This window comes from Saimiri boliviensis, chromosome 5, assembly GCF_048565385.1.
Source record: "Saimiri boliviensis isolate mSaiBol1 chromosome 5, mSaiBol1.pri, whole genome shotgun sequence".
Lineage (NCBI taxonomy): Eukaryota > Metazoa > Chordata > Mammalia > Primates > Cebidae > Saimiri > Saimiri boliviensis.
Window position 1 is genome coordinate 80,363,338 of NC_133453.1, and position 17,433 is coordinate 80,380,770.

At 46.1% G+C, this 17,433-nt stretch overlaps 1 protein-coding gene across 9 annotated transcripts in view; it reads right to left on the reverse strand.

The window, feature by feature from the left end:
• Nucleotides 1-17,433, reverse strand: part of TANC1 (tetratricopeptide repeat, ankyrin repeat and coiled-coil containing 1) — a 277,351-nt gene that overhangs the window by 36,634 nt on the left and 223,284 nt on the right. For all 9 annotated transcript variants that reach the window (XR_012517747.1, XM_010329951.3, XM_074399627.1 and 6 more), the window contains 3 exons: nt 14,251-14,487; nt 11,948-12,133; nt 9,712-9,790 (listed from right to left, as the gene is read on the reverse strand). Coding sequence is in view for 8 of the 9 variants with exons in the window: in XM_010329951.3 (XP_010328253.1) it covers nt 9,712-9,790; nt 11,948-12,133; nt 14,251-14,487 (502 nt within the window). In the remaining variant the exon portion in view is untranslated. The remainder of the gene's footprint in view (nt 1-9,711; nt 9,791-11,947; nt 12,134-14,250; nt 14,488-17,433) is intronic.

The window sequence follows — 17,433 nt, forward strand, 5'->3', positions numbered from 1 at the left end:
CCCCTGGCCCTGGGGTCTGGGACAAACCACCGACACTGTCAGCCTCAAATGAAGCTTCTGCAGGCCAAGGCGCTGCTGCTCAGTGACCTCACAAATGGGAAGTCAGCACTGCCCAGGTACAGCCACATGCTGTGTGACGACGTTTCAGTCAGCGACGGACTGTGTATACAACAGCACGGTGGTCTCATAAGATGGTAATACCATATTTTTATACCTTCTCTGTGTTGAGACATGTTCAGATACGCAAGTTCTTACCTCTGCATTATAGCTGCCTACAGTATTCAGTATAGCAGTATGCTGTACAGGCTTGGAGCCTGGGAGCAACAGGCTGTGCCATCCAGGCTTGTGTAAGTACACTCGAGGATGCTTGCACATGACCAAATTGCCTAAGGACGCATCTCTCAGAACTATCCCATGCACGAATTTAATAAGTTGTGATTTCCAACACATTCCTTACTGTTTCGCATTTGGCAAAACTCTCCCAGGAGGGCTATCTCCCAACCATCATGATGGGGCTTGCAGAGACAGCCTGGCTGGGGCCGAGCACAGGGATTACGTGTTATAAGGCAACAGGCGGCAACCAAGCATCATGGAGAAACCGGCTCCCTCTGCCGACAGACATGACCCCGTTTCCACTGAGCTACCTATGGGAGGTGAATACAGGGCAGAACCCAAGTCTGGGGAACCAGAACACTCCTGACCATGTTACAAATTCTACTGTAAAAACACTGTCAGTCAGTGTGTGGATTAAAGATTAAACAGGAACTGGCCAGGCGCGGTGGCTCACGCTTGTAATCCCAGCACTTTGGGAGGCCGAGGCGGGTGGATCACGAGGTCAACAGATCGAGACCATCCTGGTCAACATGCTGAAACCCCATCTCTACTAAAAATACAAAAAATCAGCTGGGCATGGTGGCACGTGCCTGTAATCCCAGCTACTCAGGAGGCTGAGGCAGGAGAATTGCCTGAACCCAGGAGGCGGAGGTCGCAGTGAGCCGAGATCACGCCATTGCACTCCAGCCTGGGTAACAAGAGCGAAACTCCGTCTCAAAAAAAAAAAAAAAAAAGATTAAACAGGAACCTCAAATTGCCAAGTTCTTTTAAAAAATAAAATGTGTAACTGCACCTGTAAACATGACTTCACATGTGTGACCAAAATTCTTTTCCACCTCTCAATTACAACTCCATCTTCCAAAGTAATTGCAAAGTAATTGAAGATTCGATCACTTATATATCTGCTTAAATACTGACAAATGTACAGCATACATCAACATATTACAATATTAACTGATCACAACCCTGAGAATACATAGCATTTAATGAATACGTATCAACTGCTGAGAACTGCGCAAAATACCCTGGGTGGATTCTCATTTAACCTTACGAACCTTTTGAACTAGATGTCATTATGATGTCCATGTTACTGAGGTGAAGTAACTTAGTCACAGGGGTTACATCATCTGCCCCAAATCACAAAGGGAGTCAGCATCAGAGTCAGAAATTTAACCCCAGAAACTGAATGGACCTGAAGTCATGCTCTTGATCAAAACAGGAAGATGCTATCGGCCTTAAATAACATGCCATGCCACTGTCAAGGCTTCATCCACGATGCTCTTGGCCCTTCATATTCATAAATTCATTGAACACAATCAACCTCTTTGAGGAAGCAGTACTCTTAGTTCTCTGTTACAGATAAGAAAAGCCCCAGAGAAATTAAACAACTTGCTTAGGTCCCATAGCTACTGGGAGTGTGGCTAAGTCTGAGTTCTTAGCTCCTACACTGCTGCCTCCAGGGGGTCGCCTTTAAAAACAGGGCATCAGTTTTCTCTGAGTGTGGTTCAGAACAAAAGAACCAGAAAGTGCTTTTCTTTTCCTAAGGAACTGCTGTGATTTCTTCCATGGGCAGTAAGAATAGTCTACAAGGATTGTGTTGCCCTCTAATTCTGGCCACATGGCATTCCACGGCCACAGTAGTAGCCCAACTTAGTACATCATGGCACGAATGCTTGTGCGGTTCCTCGTGTCCTATTCCTGACTCAGTGTTTTAAAGTTCTTATTGGCATCCTTTCACATAAGCCTCTTCAAATCCTTTGAGGAATAATGTGTGTGCTATAAATAACATAACCTCAATTTAAAAATAATTTCCTAAAACATAAACAACATAAGCCATCTTTCATACAGACTGTTCTAAGAATCCATGAGAAGATGACACCTTTGGACAGCTATCATTTCTAAAGCGTGCTGAGGAAGGCTGGGTTACACACCGAATGAGTTAAAGCAGGCATAAGGTTCTCTCTCCTCTCGGTAAAGGCTAAACTTGTGCTGAGGACTTGGTTATGTGCCAGCACCACATGAGGCCTCAGTGTAAAAGGGGACATTTCCACGAAAGCGTTTGACACAATCTCACATCTGGCCTCAAGAACACAGAAAGAATCCAAGTATCATTTAGAGAATTTGAAAGAAACAAGGATGATTTTTCTGTGGGAGTGCAGTCTCCCAAAATATGAATGAATATGTTTTTCTATTGAAGGCAGAAGTGTTTTGTTTTTTATTAAATAGTCAGGAATCACTCACTAGGAAAATGGACTCCGTACAGCAAGAACAGCTTGATGAAGGTAGTCAAGGGGCCAATTCCTGGGTTTTCTACCTGCTCACTTCTGGCCACTAATCCTGCCCTACAGGGTGGGGATACGCTGACCTGACCCCTCTGCCCTCTCTGCAGAGAGGAGTGGTCTCTGGAACCCACCCACATCAGGGGCAAAACCAGGAGGCCAGGGTGTAGACAAACCCAGCCCTCTCAGTTCTGATCCCCCATCTGCCTCCACTGTTTGGGGGACCCCGCTTTGTGCCCATCCTCCTCCATCCAGAGCCCTGGGTTACCCCTTCCACGATGGTAACCCCACTTTATCCCTCCCCTTACAGGGCACAGGGTTGCCCCCACCCCATCTCGCTCCTTTCAGGATACTAGGCCTCCTTCCCACGCCCCCTGGAGGGTACTGGCTTACTCCCCATCATGCTGTTATGGCGTGGACAGTTTCAACTGACAGCAGCCTGGATTTCCATGCCCACTCACCTTACTGAACCCTCTTAGAACAAACACTTGCAGAGGAAGGAATGCCTTGATAAAGATTTTCCAAAACCATTACTGGTGAGATGCTCAGGACCTCTGAAAAATCTAGTATCTTCGGTGTACAACAGCAAGTCACAGTTTTCTCTACAGGATACTCCATGTGTGTTCCATGTAACGCATACCCTCCACATGCCCCAACAGGACGTGGGAAAACTCTGTCCTTCCAATTTCTCACCTGAAATTCTGTCCTGAGATCTGCACGCCTCACCTAATGAGGATACTTCCTGAGAAAGGCCACACATCATCAATGACAGGGATGCACCCTGAGAAATGCATCATTAGGTGATTCTATCATTGTGCTAACCACCTTATGTGTAACATGGGGACTTACAAGAAACTCAATGGTTGTAGTTTACTATACACCTAGGTTACATGGGACAGCCTCTTGCTCCTAAACTGCTAACCTGTATCCCCTGTACTGGATCCTGTAGGCAGTTGTAACATGGTGGAACTTGTGTGACTAAACACAGCAACATAGAAAAGGTACAGTAAAGACACAGTATTATATGGGAACAGCTTCCCACATGCAGTCCATTGCTGACAGAAACATCATTATGTGGGGCATGACTGTATACGTGACTGCAAGGCTCAACGCAGTAGTTCTGACATTTGTTTTACAACTCTTACAAATAGCCCCTCTTCTCTCCAAAACACCTAAGGTAAATTCAAAACAAGAACGGGTAATTTTTACACCAACAGTAATAAGGCATCCAGCTCCCTGTGTTCTGGGGCAGCCTTGGAGGCAGGAAGCCCACTATCCATGCCCTGGGGGCCCATGTGACAGAGGCCAAAGGAGCCAGAAAAGGGGAAAGGAAAACAGTCCCATGGAAACAAAAGGGAAACATTTTAAATCAACAGTTTCAAATACAACTGGACCCAGCTTCACAGCCCAATTTGGAAACAGGTGTGAAAACCGTGCCCCCAAGGGGCCTGGAAACACCCACCCCAGCTGCAGGGCACTGCCTGAGACTCAAGATCCAGAGGGAACCAGGTTCTGTCCAAAATTCCATACGGAATTAGCAAACAGTGAACTACAGTGAGCACACATGCTGAGCGGAACTGCTGCCATGCGCTACACAAAGGGAGGCCAGCAATGCCACTAAACAGTCCATTCAATTCACAGCAGAGAAGATCTGGCCCATCTTAGGAACAGGGACAAATAGTAGCTTTGGAAATAAAAATTATTTACCTGACTAAACTCTTCTGGAAAGTATTCAAAAATTAAAACAGTACTGACTTGAAGGCAGCAAACCACACTGCCAAGTGTGTACCTATGCAACAATCTTGCATGTTCATCACATGTACCCCAAAACCTAAAATGCAATAAAAAAAAAAAGAAAAAACAAAACAAAAACAAACAAACAAACAAAAAAAACAGTACTGACTTAACATAAAGTAACACTTCACATCAAGTATATCAGTCAGACTTTTAGCTAACTCTGATGGGGCATCCCCTTCCAGAAATTAGGGAAGGGCAGCCTTGGGGAGCCACTGGAGTCTTGTATGCATGAAGGACCTCTGAGGGGGTAAGCACAGCAGGGTGGGACGGCTGCCAGAGCCCATAAGGGCACAGCACACCCAGGCTGAAGAGAGCACAGATGGGGCTATGCTCACACCAAGCTTGGCTGCTAACAGCTGTGTTCCCAACGATCCAATCCAGCAGCCCACAGTGCCCTCAGCACAGGTACCACACCGAAGACATGGCGAGAGGATCTGAGCCATCCTGGAGTCCAGCAGAGCGTGGTCTGCACTAGAACACCAAGAAATCAGGACACTGGGTCTTTATGAGTGAACAGGCCCCTTACTCCTCCCCCTCCAACCACAGGTATTTCTCCCAAATTATTCTGCAAGTGAACATCTCCCTCCCTCAAAATGATATGGCCTTGTTTCCTTTAAATCCACTTGTCCACTTGGTCAATACCGATGCGACAAGCACTGGGCTATACCTGCACTGTCCAATTTGGTGGCTACCCATCGCGTGTAATTTGGATAAATTAAGGTAAGATTTTAAAGTGTTGTTCCTCAGTTGCACGTGTCACATTTCAAGTATTCAATAGCCACATGTGGCTAGCAGCTACGATGCTGGACAAAACAGACACCACTTCCACCATTACAGAAAGTTCTATTGGACAGCACTAGAACAGACAGTTGCCATACACGAAGGTGAGCTCAAGAGACAGGGAAATTTCTGCCCTGATAAGCCTATGACGGGCTGCGTGTGGTGGCTCATGCCTGTAATCCCAGCACTTTGGGAGGCTGAGTCAGGAGGACTGCTTGAGCCCAGGAGTTTGAGACCAGCCTGGGTAACATAGCAGATCCCCATTTTTTGCATCTCTACAAAAAATACAAAAATTAATCAGATGGGGTGGCTCATGCCTGTAGTCCCAGCTACTTGGGAGGCCAAGGTGGGAGGATCTCCTGAGCCTGGAGAGGCAGAGGCTACAGTGAGCCATGACTGTGCCACTGCACTCCAACATGGGTGACAGAGTGAGACTCTGTCTCAAAAAAAACTTGAAAGAAGCAGCCTCCTATCAAAGAAGCCACATAGAATAAGCCTATGAAATAAGATGTATCAATGCTAATCCTATGAAGGGAACTGCAGAATGAGCCAAGGGAGTGGAGAGGGGTGAGGCTCTGATACCAGACAGGCCCATCTATCCGAATGGCAGGTGCTCAAGTAGAAGGGCCTCTGTTCTCTTCAGTGCAAGGTTCTAACCAGAAGCCCGTAAGCGGGCTCACATACTTGAGAGTGGCCTGTGACTTGCAGACACAGTCTTTCTGCCAATCCATAGCAGCCTGCGGTCACCAGCTAAGCATCTCTGGTCATTTTGGCTTGGGTTAATTCACAGCAAACACTGACATGGAGACAGTAACTAAGTGTAGCCAGAACTTTGTGGGAGGCAGCATGGACTTGTCACAGCTGTGGAATGCCGGAAACAGATGCCACAAGCATCTGGTGGGTTCTCACCATGTTTTCAGGCTGCCCAGAAACTACAGAACAGACACTGACTGAGTCTGTGAATGTCACCGAGCCAAGGGCCCTGGCAGCCTCAGGGTGGTGCTGTTAGGTACAGGCATTCATCATCTGCTCTGAGCTTTCTTCTGATGAATGGGTCGCACTACTTCTTATTCTCCATTGGAGCCCTTTGTTTCTAGAGTGGGGAGGATGCAGGTGGGGAGAGGGAGAGCTCATGAGCTACTGGAACTATAGAACTGAGTTTTGAATGGCTGGTCCCTAAACACTGGACACACAAAAAGCAAATGGTCCCAGATGCTGGTGAAAACAGAAACTTACACAAGTTAAGCCCTCTGCTCTCCAAAACCAGTAGAGACAGCCTGCAAGTTTTCTAAAGATTGTGGGTTTACTGCAATAAACCGCCAAACTAAATACTGTTCCCATTTTTTATGAATGTCTTAAAATTCTATTGTACATTTTCTTGTTTTCTTCAACCTAACATAGGAGCCACCTACTTCTGTGATGACATCTGTTGACTCAGGGTCACCAGCAGTGAGATGTGCAGGGCTCTGAGGGTGGAGGGCTGCCCCTGTGCCTGATGCCACCGCACCGATGGCCTGAGTGAGGGGGACCTCCACGGGCCTGCTGTTCCCTAGCTAGTGGCCATTATTCTACCTCACCAAGAACTCACCGCTTCCAATCAACAACAGGCATGACAGCCACACTTCTGCCATGTGGAACAGATTCACTGGATTGCAAGGCTTTCCTGGCAAAAAACTGAAGGAGGAATCTGTGCATGAATTTAGTGCCCCTGACACTGGCTCTGGCAATGGCGGAGAAAAGATGAGCAGGTAGCTGTCCTCCTAATGGGGGGTGGAAACCACAGGCCTTTCAAAGGCAGCAGGGGAGTCAAAACAGAGGAGGAAGCTCTGCCTTGTCACCTCATCAGCTAGCATTTTAAAGCCAAGCTGTTCACAGCTAAATCTATGCTGAACAGACTCGTGTTACCATACTTAAGGTTTCTAAAGAAATAATGAACTGTGTTATCCTCACCAAGTTTCCAGTTTTTCTGCCACCTTCCCACATCCCAGATAGACATCACTCTTGGGATCCTCTCCTTGTGCTGTGGCTAGGGACAGATAAGGTTCTTCTGGTGAGAACCAGATGAGTCCGGGTTCTCCTGGTAAGAACGAGGACTGTGAGCTGACCCATTCACTCACATGATCCTTACCAAGGCCTTCGGTTCTCCATACGATGCCTCATCTGCCATCACTCCCACATTTAGGGTTGGTAACAGACCCCATGTGGCTAACTCCCAAACACGGATGTCACATTCTAGGGCATGCAGTATGCATTTGTGCAAAGACCTGTATTTGCAAATGTTATCTCAGCTGAAACCCCCTGCAAGGTTTCAAGGTATTTTTCTGACAAACACAGATCTGGAAAGTAGGAGGGCTTGGGGCAGTAGACAATAGTGGTTGCCTTTGAAGGACCACCAGAGAAAGGTACCAGACAGAAAAATGCAGAGAAAGCAAGACTGATTTTGTTGACATGCAGTCCACGGAGAACCACTGGGCTCTCTAAGCCTGAAAAACAGCACTTAGCTTGCCTCTTCTTCGTCTAAATTTTAACAAATTTCTCAAGCAAACTCTCGCCCAGTGAAATTCGCCTGGTGAGGAAGAGTGTGAACTGCTTCCTAGGTTGCAAAGTGGTCTGAAGGTCATGTGTGAGGTTTTGGAAGGGAGGGGTTGAGTTACTGTTTACCTTTTCATTAAGACCCGAGAGACAACCACAAGGAGATGAATTCGGCCAACAGCTGAGAGCTTGGAATTGTGTCTTTCCCCAGTGGAGTCTCTGACGAGAACACAGCCCCAGCCAATACCTAATTAGGAGCCTGGTAAGATACAGAAGTAGAGAATCCAGCCAAACTGTGCCAAGAATTCTAATCTAGATAAACTGTGAGCCAATAAATGAGTATTGTTTTAAAAAAGAAGATAAAGGCTGATGGGAAGTCTGTCGTTTCTCATGTGTGTCTTTAGCTATCAGCTGAGAGGCAGACTCTGAAGGTGGGAAGTAATGCAATTCAGGACTGGTCATTGAGAGAAGAGAGCTCACAAAAAGCCTTCAGAAGTCAGCCCTTCTCTGGAATTTTCTTCCAAATGAAAAAGTCACCATGAATATTAAAGGTCAGAAATTCTCATCTGAGCTAAGTGTGTAATGTCACGGCTGCTAAACCTGATGTCCATCATCTTTGTGGGTACCGCTCACTGTGTGTCACTCTGTCGGGCTTTCCAGACAGCTCTGCAGGGAGCTAGGAGTCCCCTAAAATGATTTGGGATGCTTTTTCAGAAAATCCAACCTTGGGCTTTCCCCCTAGTGAATCGGAATGTCTAAGCACAAGTGTCCCAAGAAGCTCTTATCACTAGACAATGAAAGAACAGGGATTTGGACCTTGTGGCTGTCAGTAGTCATGCTCTTATCCACTCGGCAACGCTGCTGCCCACTATCAAATTCCATCACCTGGAAACTTTTCTTTCACCAAATTATGGAGCAGCCTACACTATTTAAAAGGGTAAGGGAAGGACTCCATAAAGAATTATGCAGTATTTCAATCCACATACTTTTATCTGTAGACATAATCCAACTCCAGAATTCTGTACTTTGTCTACACCTGGAAGCACACCCAGCTCCTCTTTTGGGCCCACAAAGGAGATGGAACAAACAGCCATGAGGCTCTGAAGAGCAGGCTCACACTCCTGCCAGGAGGTGAGGCTCTGCTGCTTTCCCCTAGGGTGAGCTATCTAATAAGCTTGCCACATCACCATTTGGCTTGTTAGGAAATAATTTAGGCGCATTTGGAAACAAATCTGTGCAAGAGAAATGGAAATCATATGTATCAGGCACACACACAGAAACATAACCTGCAAATTCATATTAAACACTTTTGGTGACATCTACTTAAAAGCAACTCATAAGTTAAAGTCTTAGATTGCTAACACTAATCCAGTCACATGGAAAACTGGAAAGCAGCATTACTGATTTAGTCTCACAAGCAACCAACTCAAATCTTCACCAGGATGTGCTCAGCCTAGGCTTCTTCTCACTGTAAAGACCAATGGAAATGACTTGATAGCTTGCATTCGGTATGGTAAGGAGGAGACCCCACGAGGCTGAGTTTTACCCTCATTCTATACAGGGCAGGGCATGCCACTGACTTCTGCGCTGAGCCACCTTTGATTCCTGTGAGAATGGGGATGGAAGTTCATGCTTGGTTCACCGTGCACAGGTCACAGGAAGATCACATTGGTTAGAGGTGTGAGATTTGGCAAACCAGAAAACATCGACTTACTTAGGGACTTCCACCTGACATTCATCAGATGCATGGCAACTGCTAGTCTGATTCAAAATAATCAGTTAATAGGATTGCTTTAAAAAATAAAATCTTATGCTTCTAGTGAAGTTTTGCTACTCATTTAGAAAGTTCAAGAGGCTCTAAACTTCAAATGCCTGTGATAAAATAAAAATAAGACTACATACATCATTCATTCTTAAGACAATTAGGCCAAAATGCAGCTAAAACATCAAGCAGACTGCCCCAGACTACAAGGAGTGGCATTCTAATTACCTGTTTCTCCCCACAGCGTGTCGGTGCCATTGACTTCTACTTCATGTTCCTTCTCCATCCCCAGCAAGCACTGGACCACCTGTCAGAAGTGGCAAGGTGATTTAATGAGTTCTCATAGCAAGAGGTGCTTATTACAGCCCATGCATCAAAGGAGGGAGTGTGTTGTTTTTTAACCATTATTATCTCATGCTGTACAAGGAGGGAAAAATATAATGAAAACCGTTTCAAGCATAATTCACATGCTATTCACACTTTCAGTTGCAGAATAATTTTTTAAAAATCTCAGTGAATTTCAGCAACATTGTTCGGGATTACTAGGTACTCAGAATTCTAATGAATTCCAACACGACCCAAATATGCCAGCCTAATCAACAAAGGACATGGCAGATCACATGAAGTGCAGTTTCTGTATAAATCACCAGAAGATAGTGAATCAATTTTTCACGAGGAAGGAAAACAAGGCGATATATACTCTCTTCAATCAAAATTTTTACAAAGTATTGTTCAAATACATTTTCTACCAGCAGCATTATTCTTTCCCCTTATGGGACTCTCCCTGTCAAAGAGGTCAGGTCACAGGTATGGAGGAAGGAAGGCTGGTGTGCAGAGAGATGAAGCCTCTGTGCCCTGGACCCGAGCCGGCGTGACCCTGAGCAACAGCACTGAGCAATGGGAGAACACGACACTGCCACCTTCTGGTCTCCTAGCCCACACTCTTTGCGGGGGGCTGTATGATGACCCCCAAAGATGTCTACATCCCAACCCCCAGAGCCTGTGAATGCGACCTTATAGGGCAAAAAGGAATTGCAGATGTGATTATGAATCTTGAAATGGGGTGATTACCTCAAATTATCAAGGTTTATGTCTGATACACATCTGATCTAATCAATCACAACCATCCTCTTTAAAGGGACAGGAGGAGTCCAGGTCAGAGGACAGAGGAGAAGAGATGACAGAGGCTACGGTGAAAGTGGGGCGCTCTGGAGATGGAGGAAGGGGCCACGAGCTAAAAAATACAGGGGACTTCAAGAAGCGAGAGAAAGCAAGGAGACAGGTTCTCCCCTAGAGCATTCAGAAGGCAGGCTGGCCTCCTGATTTCTGACTTCCAGAGCTGTCAGAGTAATCGTGCGCTGCTTTAAGCCACTAGCTTTGTGGCCATATGTGATAACAGAGTTAGGAAACTAATAAGCCCTCAAGTCTTATGGTGAACAAATCCTGCTTTTTTCACCCTAATGGCTGTCCTGAGGAGGTTTTTACTCAGCATTTCCTCCCAACCAGCTTTATTAGCATGAGTTGAGACAAATGTTATTCCTACGGCATTCATGGTCCTCCCAAGGATGATTTTTCACACTTGAAAAAAGGAAAACATCTACATTTTCATATGTGTCTTCAACAGTACCTCTGTGTATATATCTATGTGCTTTTAACGTTTTAAATGCCAGAAATCAGCCAGCCACTACTACATGCTTGTGTGAGTATCCACCCATGAGTTGTGAAGCTGCCCAAGCCAGCCAGGCAGCTTCACACCGAAATTTACTAACGTCGTTTTGGAAAAAGAATCCTACCAAATACTGGCACCTCTAATTGCCTCAAGATAATTCAGAGTGAGGAATACACAGGAGGGAGCATGCAAAACATTATTAAATTCACAGATAAAGGAAGCCAAGACACACAGGTCAGGAGGTGACAATTAAATCTTCAAACTGAGGAATACCAACATCTGTCAGACATAAATGCTCTATTTAACTACTGCATGGAGTTTTCATTCAGTGGAGGAGCTGCAAATGACAAGCATTCTTATGTGCCATCAAAGCATTAAAGCTCTATTTTTAAAAATCCTTCAAATACTCAGGAACGATTTTAGAATCAGGATTCTATGGGATTATTGTTTAAAGAACACAAGGATAGAAGAATGAACCAAAGGGGAAAAAATGTAAAACAGCAGGGCTAGAGGGCAGAGCAGGGAAGGAGGAGAAACATGAGGAAGAGCCGAGAGTGAATGACATCGAAAGGCCTCCCACAGAATAAGCCTGCCTGTCCCCATCACGTGCGCACAGGAGTGTGCGCTGTCACTCACGGGAAGGATGTGATGCCCATCAAAGACCTTCTACTGCAGGTGGTCAGCACCAACTGCTGGTTCTTGGAATCCTCGTTCTTCCAGCCCATCAGTGTGTGAATCGACTTGCTGGGCTACAGCTTCTAGCTTCCCAGGAGGAAGACCTCCCGCCCCACTCACCGAGCTGTGACCCATGCTGGCAGCCGCGGTCAGTGCCTGCTGCAGGGCGTGGCTCTTCCTCAGGGCGCCTGGCTGGGGAGGACCTGGCGACCACTCACAGGTCAGCAGGTACTGGAGAATGTCACCATGGCCCCGTAGAGCGCTGTGGACAAGCGCGCACTGGCCCTTCTTATCCAAGTGGTCCACCTAGAGGCAGGAGTGGGGGAAGGGTACGACTGAGCATCACTTTGCCTCTGAGCACATGGATGCACCACCTAACTGTGTGCAAACCCTACTCCCTGTAAGCATACGTGGAGTTCACATTTCAACTTGTTTTTCTGGAGTATGTGGAACCTTAGTCTGGATTAACTTCCAGGCGGTAACGAATGTACCATTCCAGGCCTCAGGTTCCCTTTGCAAGACTCAGGGTCACACAACATCCTCCTTACCCTATGTCCCTGCAGCAAACTACACAAAGATCCTAACTCTCTTGCAAGCATGTATGGAGACACAGACCAAAACCTCGGACAAAGCCCTGTGCGTCCCGGCTTTGGTTGCCAAGTGGGGCATTCTAAGTCTGCTGTGACAAGCTATAATTTAGGGGGAGTAAAGCCACACTCTGGTCACTGACTTAGGAGATCCAGAGAAAGGGAGGGATGTGGAAAAACAGCTCAGTGTGAAAGAGCAGGAAGGGGGTCTGAGGGGCATCTTATTGGGAAGGAGGCCTCATGCAAGCAGGTGGCCTAGGTATGCTGGCAAGTAACGGGGGTGGCCACAAAGTCAGGGCAGGCCAGCTAGCCAGAAAAAGTGAGTGAGTGCCACATACCTCCTCCTCAAGGCCCAAAGGCAGCAGGCAGCCCTTCTTGTCCTGTCTAAACCCCAGAGACTGGGGCTGGGAGAGGAGCTGAAGGCCTAGCCTTGCATGACTACCAACTCTGGGGACGCCCTGCACCCTCACTACAGGCTTTGCCAGAGCCCCGTGACATAGCACTCAGCCTCCTACTCCAGAGCTTTCAGCTGTGATGGGGGAGGCCTGCTGGCCTCAGAATACAATGTAAAGCAGAGCTGGGATCCGGAAATGGAGGTGCAGTGATGTGCAGCAGTAATGTACCCACCCCAAAGGCTTAGCCACATATTTCCCTTCTCTATGAACTGGAGTTTTAAAGTCCCAAATGTTTGATTTTTGAGAGAAAAAAATAAAGCTCCCATAGCTGTTATAAGCCTAATTTTTGTGAACTTTAAATATCCTAATTAAAAGATAAAAGATAAGTAGCAGCTTATGTCTATTGTTATTCAAAAGGCATATTTCCCCAAAAAATTGCTCCTAGTAAACCTAGAGTTTACAGTGAGCTCAGTATCATTCTCATTCACCCTATTAAAGCTGACAATTCCTGGCCAGATGCAGTGGCTCATGCTTATAATCCCAACAGCTTGGGAGCCCAAGGCATGCAGATCACATGAGGTCAGGAGTTTGAGACCAGTCTGGCCAACATGGTGAAACCCTGTCTGTACTAAAAATACCAACATTAACCATGCATGGTGGTGCACACTTGTAGTCCCAGCTACCTAGAGGCTGAGGCAGAAGAATCGCTTAAACCTGGAAGGTGGAGGTTGCAGTGAGCTGAGATTGTGCCACTGCACTCAAGACTGAGTGAAAGAGCCAGACTCTGTCAAAAAAAGAAAAAAAAAAAAGCTGACAGCTCTAGAGTAACTTATATAGCAATACATGCTTACTTCATATATGACTGAATGCTTAAACAACGACCCTGTGGTAGGGACTGCTGTTACGCCCGTTTTACAGATAAGAAGCCTGAGACACACAGGCTCAATAACTTGCCCAACACCCTAGAGCTGGCAAGTGGAAAGATGAAGATTCCAGGCAATCTAGTTCCTGCAGCTCAGGCACATGGCTTCAAAGACCCATGGAACTCATCTTGCTGTTTTAAAAAAGACATAAAATGGGATAAGAACAAGAAAGCAGGGGGAAAGCAAACGTTTAATCAATCTCGGTGCTTTCTAGATCGATATTTGAAGGCTTTTTAAAGGCTGGCCCACCTCATATGGCTAGGAGCCAGGGTCTCCCTGGAACTCTGCCTTCCCCTGGACAACATTAAGCAGAGTAGCTGCATATTAGGAAAACACACCTCTGTAAGGTTGCCCCGGTCCGGCACATTACAAAAGTGACTGATCCCTGCAGCCCTACCCTTTCTGTATATGCCGTGGTTTGAGAGACAAGAGAGTCTGGGCCAGCAGATAACAACTCTAGCAACGAGATGAAGCCACTTCCCTGCCCCAGCCTCCCTCAAGAGCAGGCTGCCTCTTACCCTCGCTCCCTTCTTGGTCAGCAGACACACCAGCTTCATGTGGCCAGCGGCTGCTGCGTAACAGAGGGCAGTCATGCCATTCTCCGACGTTCCATCCAGGCAGGCGCCAAATTCCAGGAGCAGAGTGACAACTTCCTCGTGGCCGAGGTGAGACTGGACGCACAGGATTGGGGCATTATTTAACACTTCTGTCCTGTAGTTCACGTTGGCCCCTCCCAAAATCAGGAGACGACTCACCTGTTGGACAAGGTCCCCCAACAAGATTGTCACACACATATATATATATGTCATCTAAACATTTGTGGAAATTGGCAGTATCCTCAATTTTCAGTATCATTTTAATCCAGTGGTTCTCAAACATGAATGTGCATCAGTATCACCTGGGAATACATTAACAATGCACATTCTCGTTGGTGGGTATGTAAAATAATGTAGCTTACTGGAAAACAGTAAGACGGTTCCTCAAAAGATTAAAAATAGAACTACTGCCCCAGGCATATGCCTGGAATCCCAGCTACTCAGGAAGCTGAGGTGGGAGGATCTCTTGGGGCCAGAGTTTGAGGCTGTAGTGCACTATAAACACACTTGTGAGCAGCCTGCTGCACTCCAGCCTGTCAAGTTTTTAAAAAAATTTTAATTAAAAACAACAATAGAATGTCCATGTGATCCAGCCATCCCACTTCTGGGTATATATAGAAAAGAACTGAAAGCAGGATCTCAAAGACATATTTGCACATTCATGTTAATTGCAGCATTACTCACAATAGCCAAGAGGTAGACACAACCTCAATGTTTATCAGTGGATGAAGAAAATGTGGTACATGAACATATAATGGATTACTATTAAGACTTATAAAGGGGGAAAATCTTGCCATATGTGACAATATGGGTAAACCTTGAGGGAAGTGAAATAGGTGAAACAAGCCAGACACAAAAGAACAAATGCTGTGTGATACCACTTATGAGGTATATGCCATAGTCAAACTCATACAGACAGCAGAATGAAGGTTTCTAGACCTGGGCACAGGGGGAAATGAGAGTTGTCACTTAAGGGATACAGAGTTTTCATTCTGCAATATGAAAAGTACTGGAGTTCTATTGTACAACAATGGGAATACTGTTAACACTACTGAATTGCAAACTTAAAAATGGTTAAGATGGCAAATTTCCTTTTGTGTTTCTTAACTGCAATTAAAAATAAAAAAAACTAAACAAATGGCCATGCACGGTGGCTCACATCTGTAATCCTAGCACTTAGGGAGGCAGAGGCGGGCGGATCACCTGAGGTTAGGAGTTTGAGACTAGCCTGGACAACAAGGTGAAAATCCATCTCTACTAAAAATATAAAAATTAACCAGGTGTGGTGGCGGGCACCCGTAATACCAGCTATTTGGGAGGCTGACACAGGACAATCACTTGAAAGCGGGAGACGGAGGTTGCAGTGAGCCGAGATCACATAATTGCACTCTAGCCTGGGGGAGAGAGTGAGACTCTGTCTCAAAACAAAAACCAAAAAAACCTATAAACAACTGCAAATTCTTGGGCCCCAACCCCTGATTTCTGATTCGGTGTATTTGGGTGGTACATTTTTAATGAGTTCCCTATTAATATGGACCCTCTTGGTCTGGGTAACCACATTTTGAAAAATCACTGTTTAACCTAAACAAAAATAGGAAATTCATTTTCCTGGCAATGAAGTAACAATTGTGTCTGGGTGCAGGGGCTCGCAACTGTAATCCCAGCATTTTAGGAGGCTGAGGAGGGAGGACTGCATGAGCCCAGGAGTTTGAGACCAACCTCGGCAACACGGCAAGACCCTGTCTCTATAAAAATTCAAAAAGAAAATAGTAGTCATGGTGTTAAATAATTAATAGTGAGATAAGGCCGAAAGTAAATATAAATACTTATTTCTTCACAAGGATATGTTCCTAAAAGAAGCAGTACAGAAATGTCCACGTGCCTCAGGACTGTCAGCAGCACAACACTGCCAGAAAACCACGCGCTGCTTCCACTAATTACTATAACCCCTACTCAGTAATCTCCCTGGATCTAGGTATGGGAAAGCTTTTTATCTATAGATTTTAACATAAAAACCACTGAACATATGCAAATTTTAGGTATACTAATATCTTTTCCTTCCAGATCATTAGATAAAAATGATGCTCCTCTAACAGCTATTAAAATGTCCAGCGCGTTTCTTTCAATGGCTCACTTTAATGGTCCTGACCCATATCAATCACTGCCCCTGCCAAAGCCTGGCTGGTCTTCCCACTGTCCACTAAATATGAAAGCCACAAAGACTGTCATTTATTGACTAGAGACACATGGGGATCATTAAAAGATAGAGACAACAAGGCATAAAAAATTCAGGGTATTTCAGTGGTACGTGTTCACAAGAGTAGCTGATAGAATATTTACAAACAGGTGGGTCTGGAAACTCATACTACCAGGTGGTGAAACCGTAACTCACAATTGCATGTGACACGTCAGAACCCCAGGTGTCAAATTTGAAGAAGTCTTGCTACTGAAGCTTGAACCCCATGTGATCCAGGCCTCCAGCTTCCTCTCTGATCTTCTCTGCAGAATCCTTCCCTCACTGCGGCCACCCTGGAACCAGCGTGTGCTGTGACAATGCCAAGCAGGGACGGCCTCATGGCCTCTACCCCTTACAGTTCGCTGACTGGAATGCTCATTCCATACATATAGATGCCAAAGGATCACTTCCTGCAGGGCTCTGCTCCAGTGCCAGGACACAGGGGAGAGAGTCCCCTGCCTCCACATGCATGCACCCAAGCCCTCTCCATCCCTCAGCACACTCTGCTTTACTGCTTAGTCCACTGCACCAGACACTGATTCTACGATATAGAAGTTCCCAAAGAAGAAAGGCAAACAGAGCCCCTCCACAGACAAGGATGGTCCACATACCAACTTCTTCACACTGCTGGGACTGCCACCTACATTAAAGGAAGAACAGGCCATGTGCAAGTGACAAGGAGGCCCTGAGGAGCCAGCTGAACACCTGACCACCCTGCTGTTTACCCCATCACAGACACCACTGTCTAGCCAGACCTGGGTAAGCACCAACCCAGCCTCTGGGGTCCCGTTGTCAACCTGCACTCATGGAGGAATGGATGAGAGATCAGAAAGGCCGTCCTGTCCTAACACTGCTGTTTCATGGGCAAC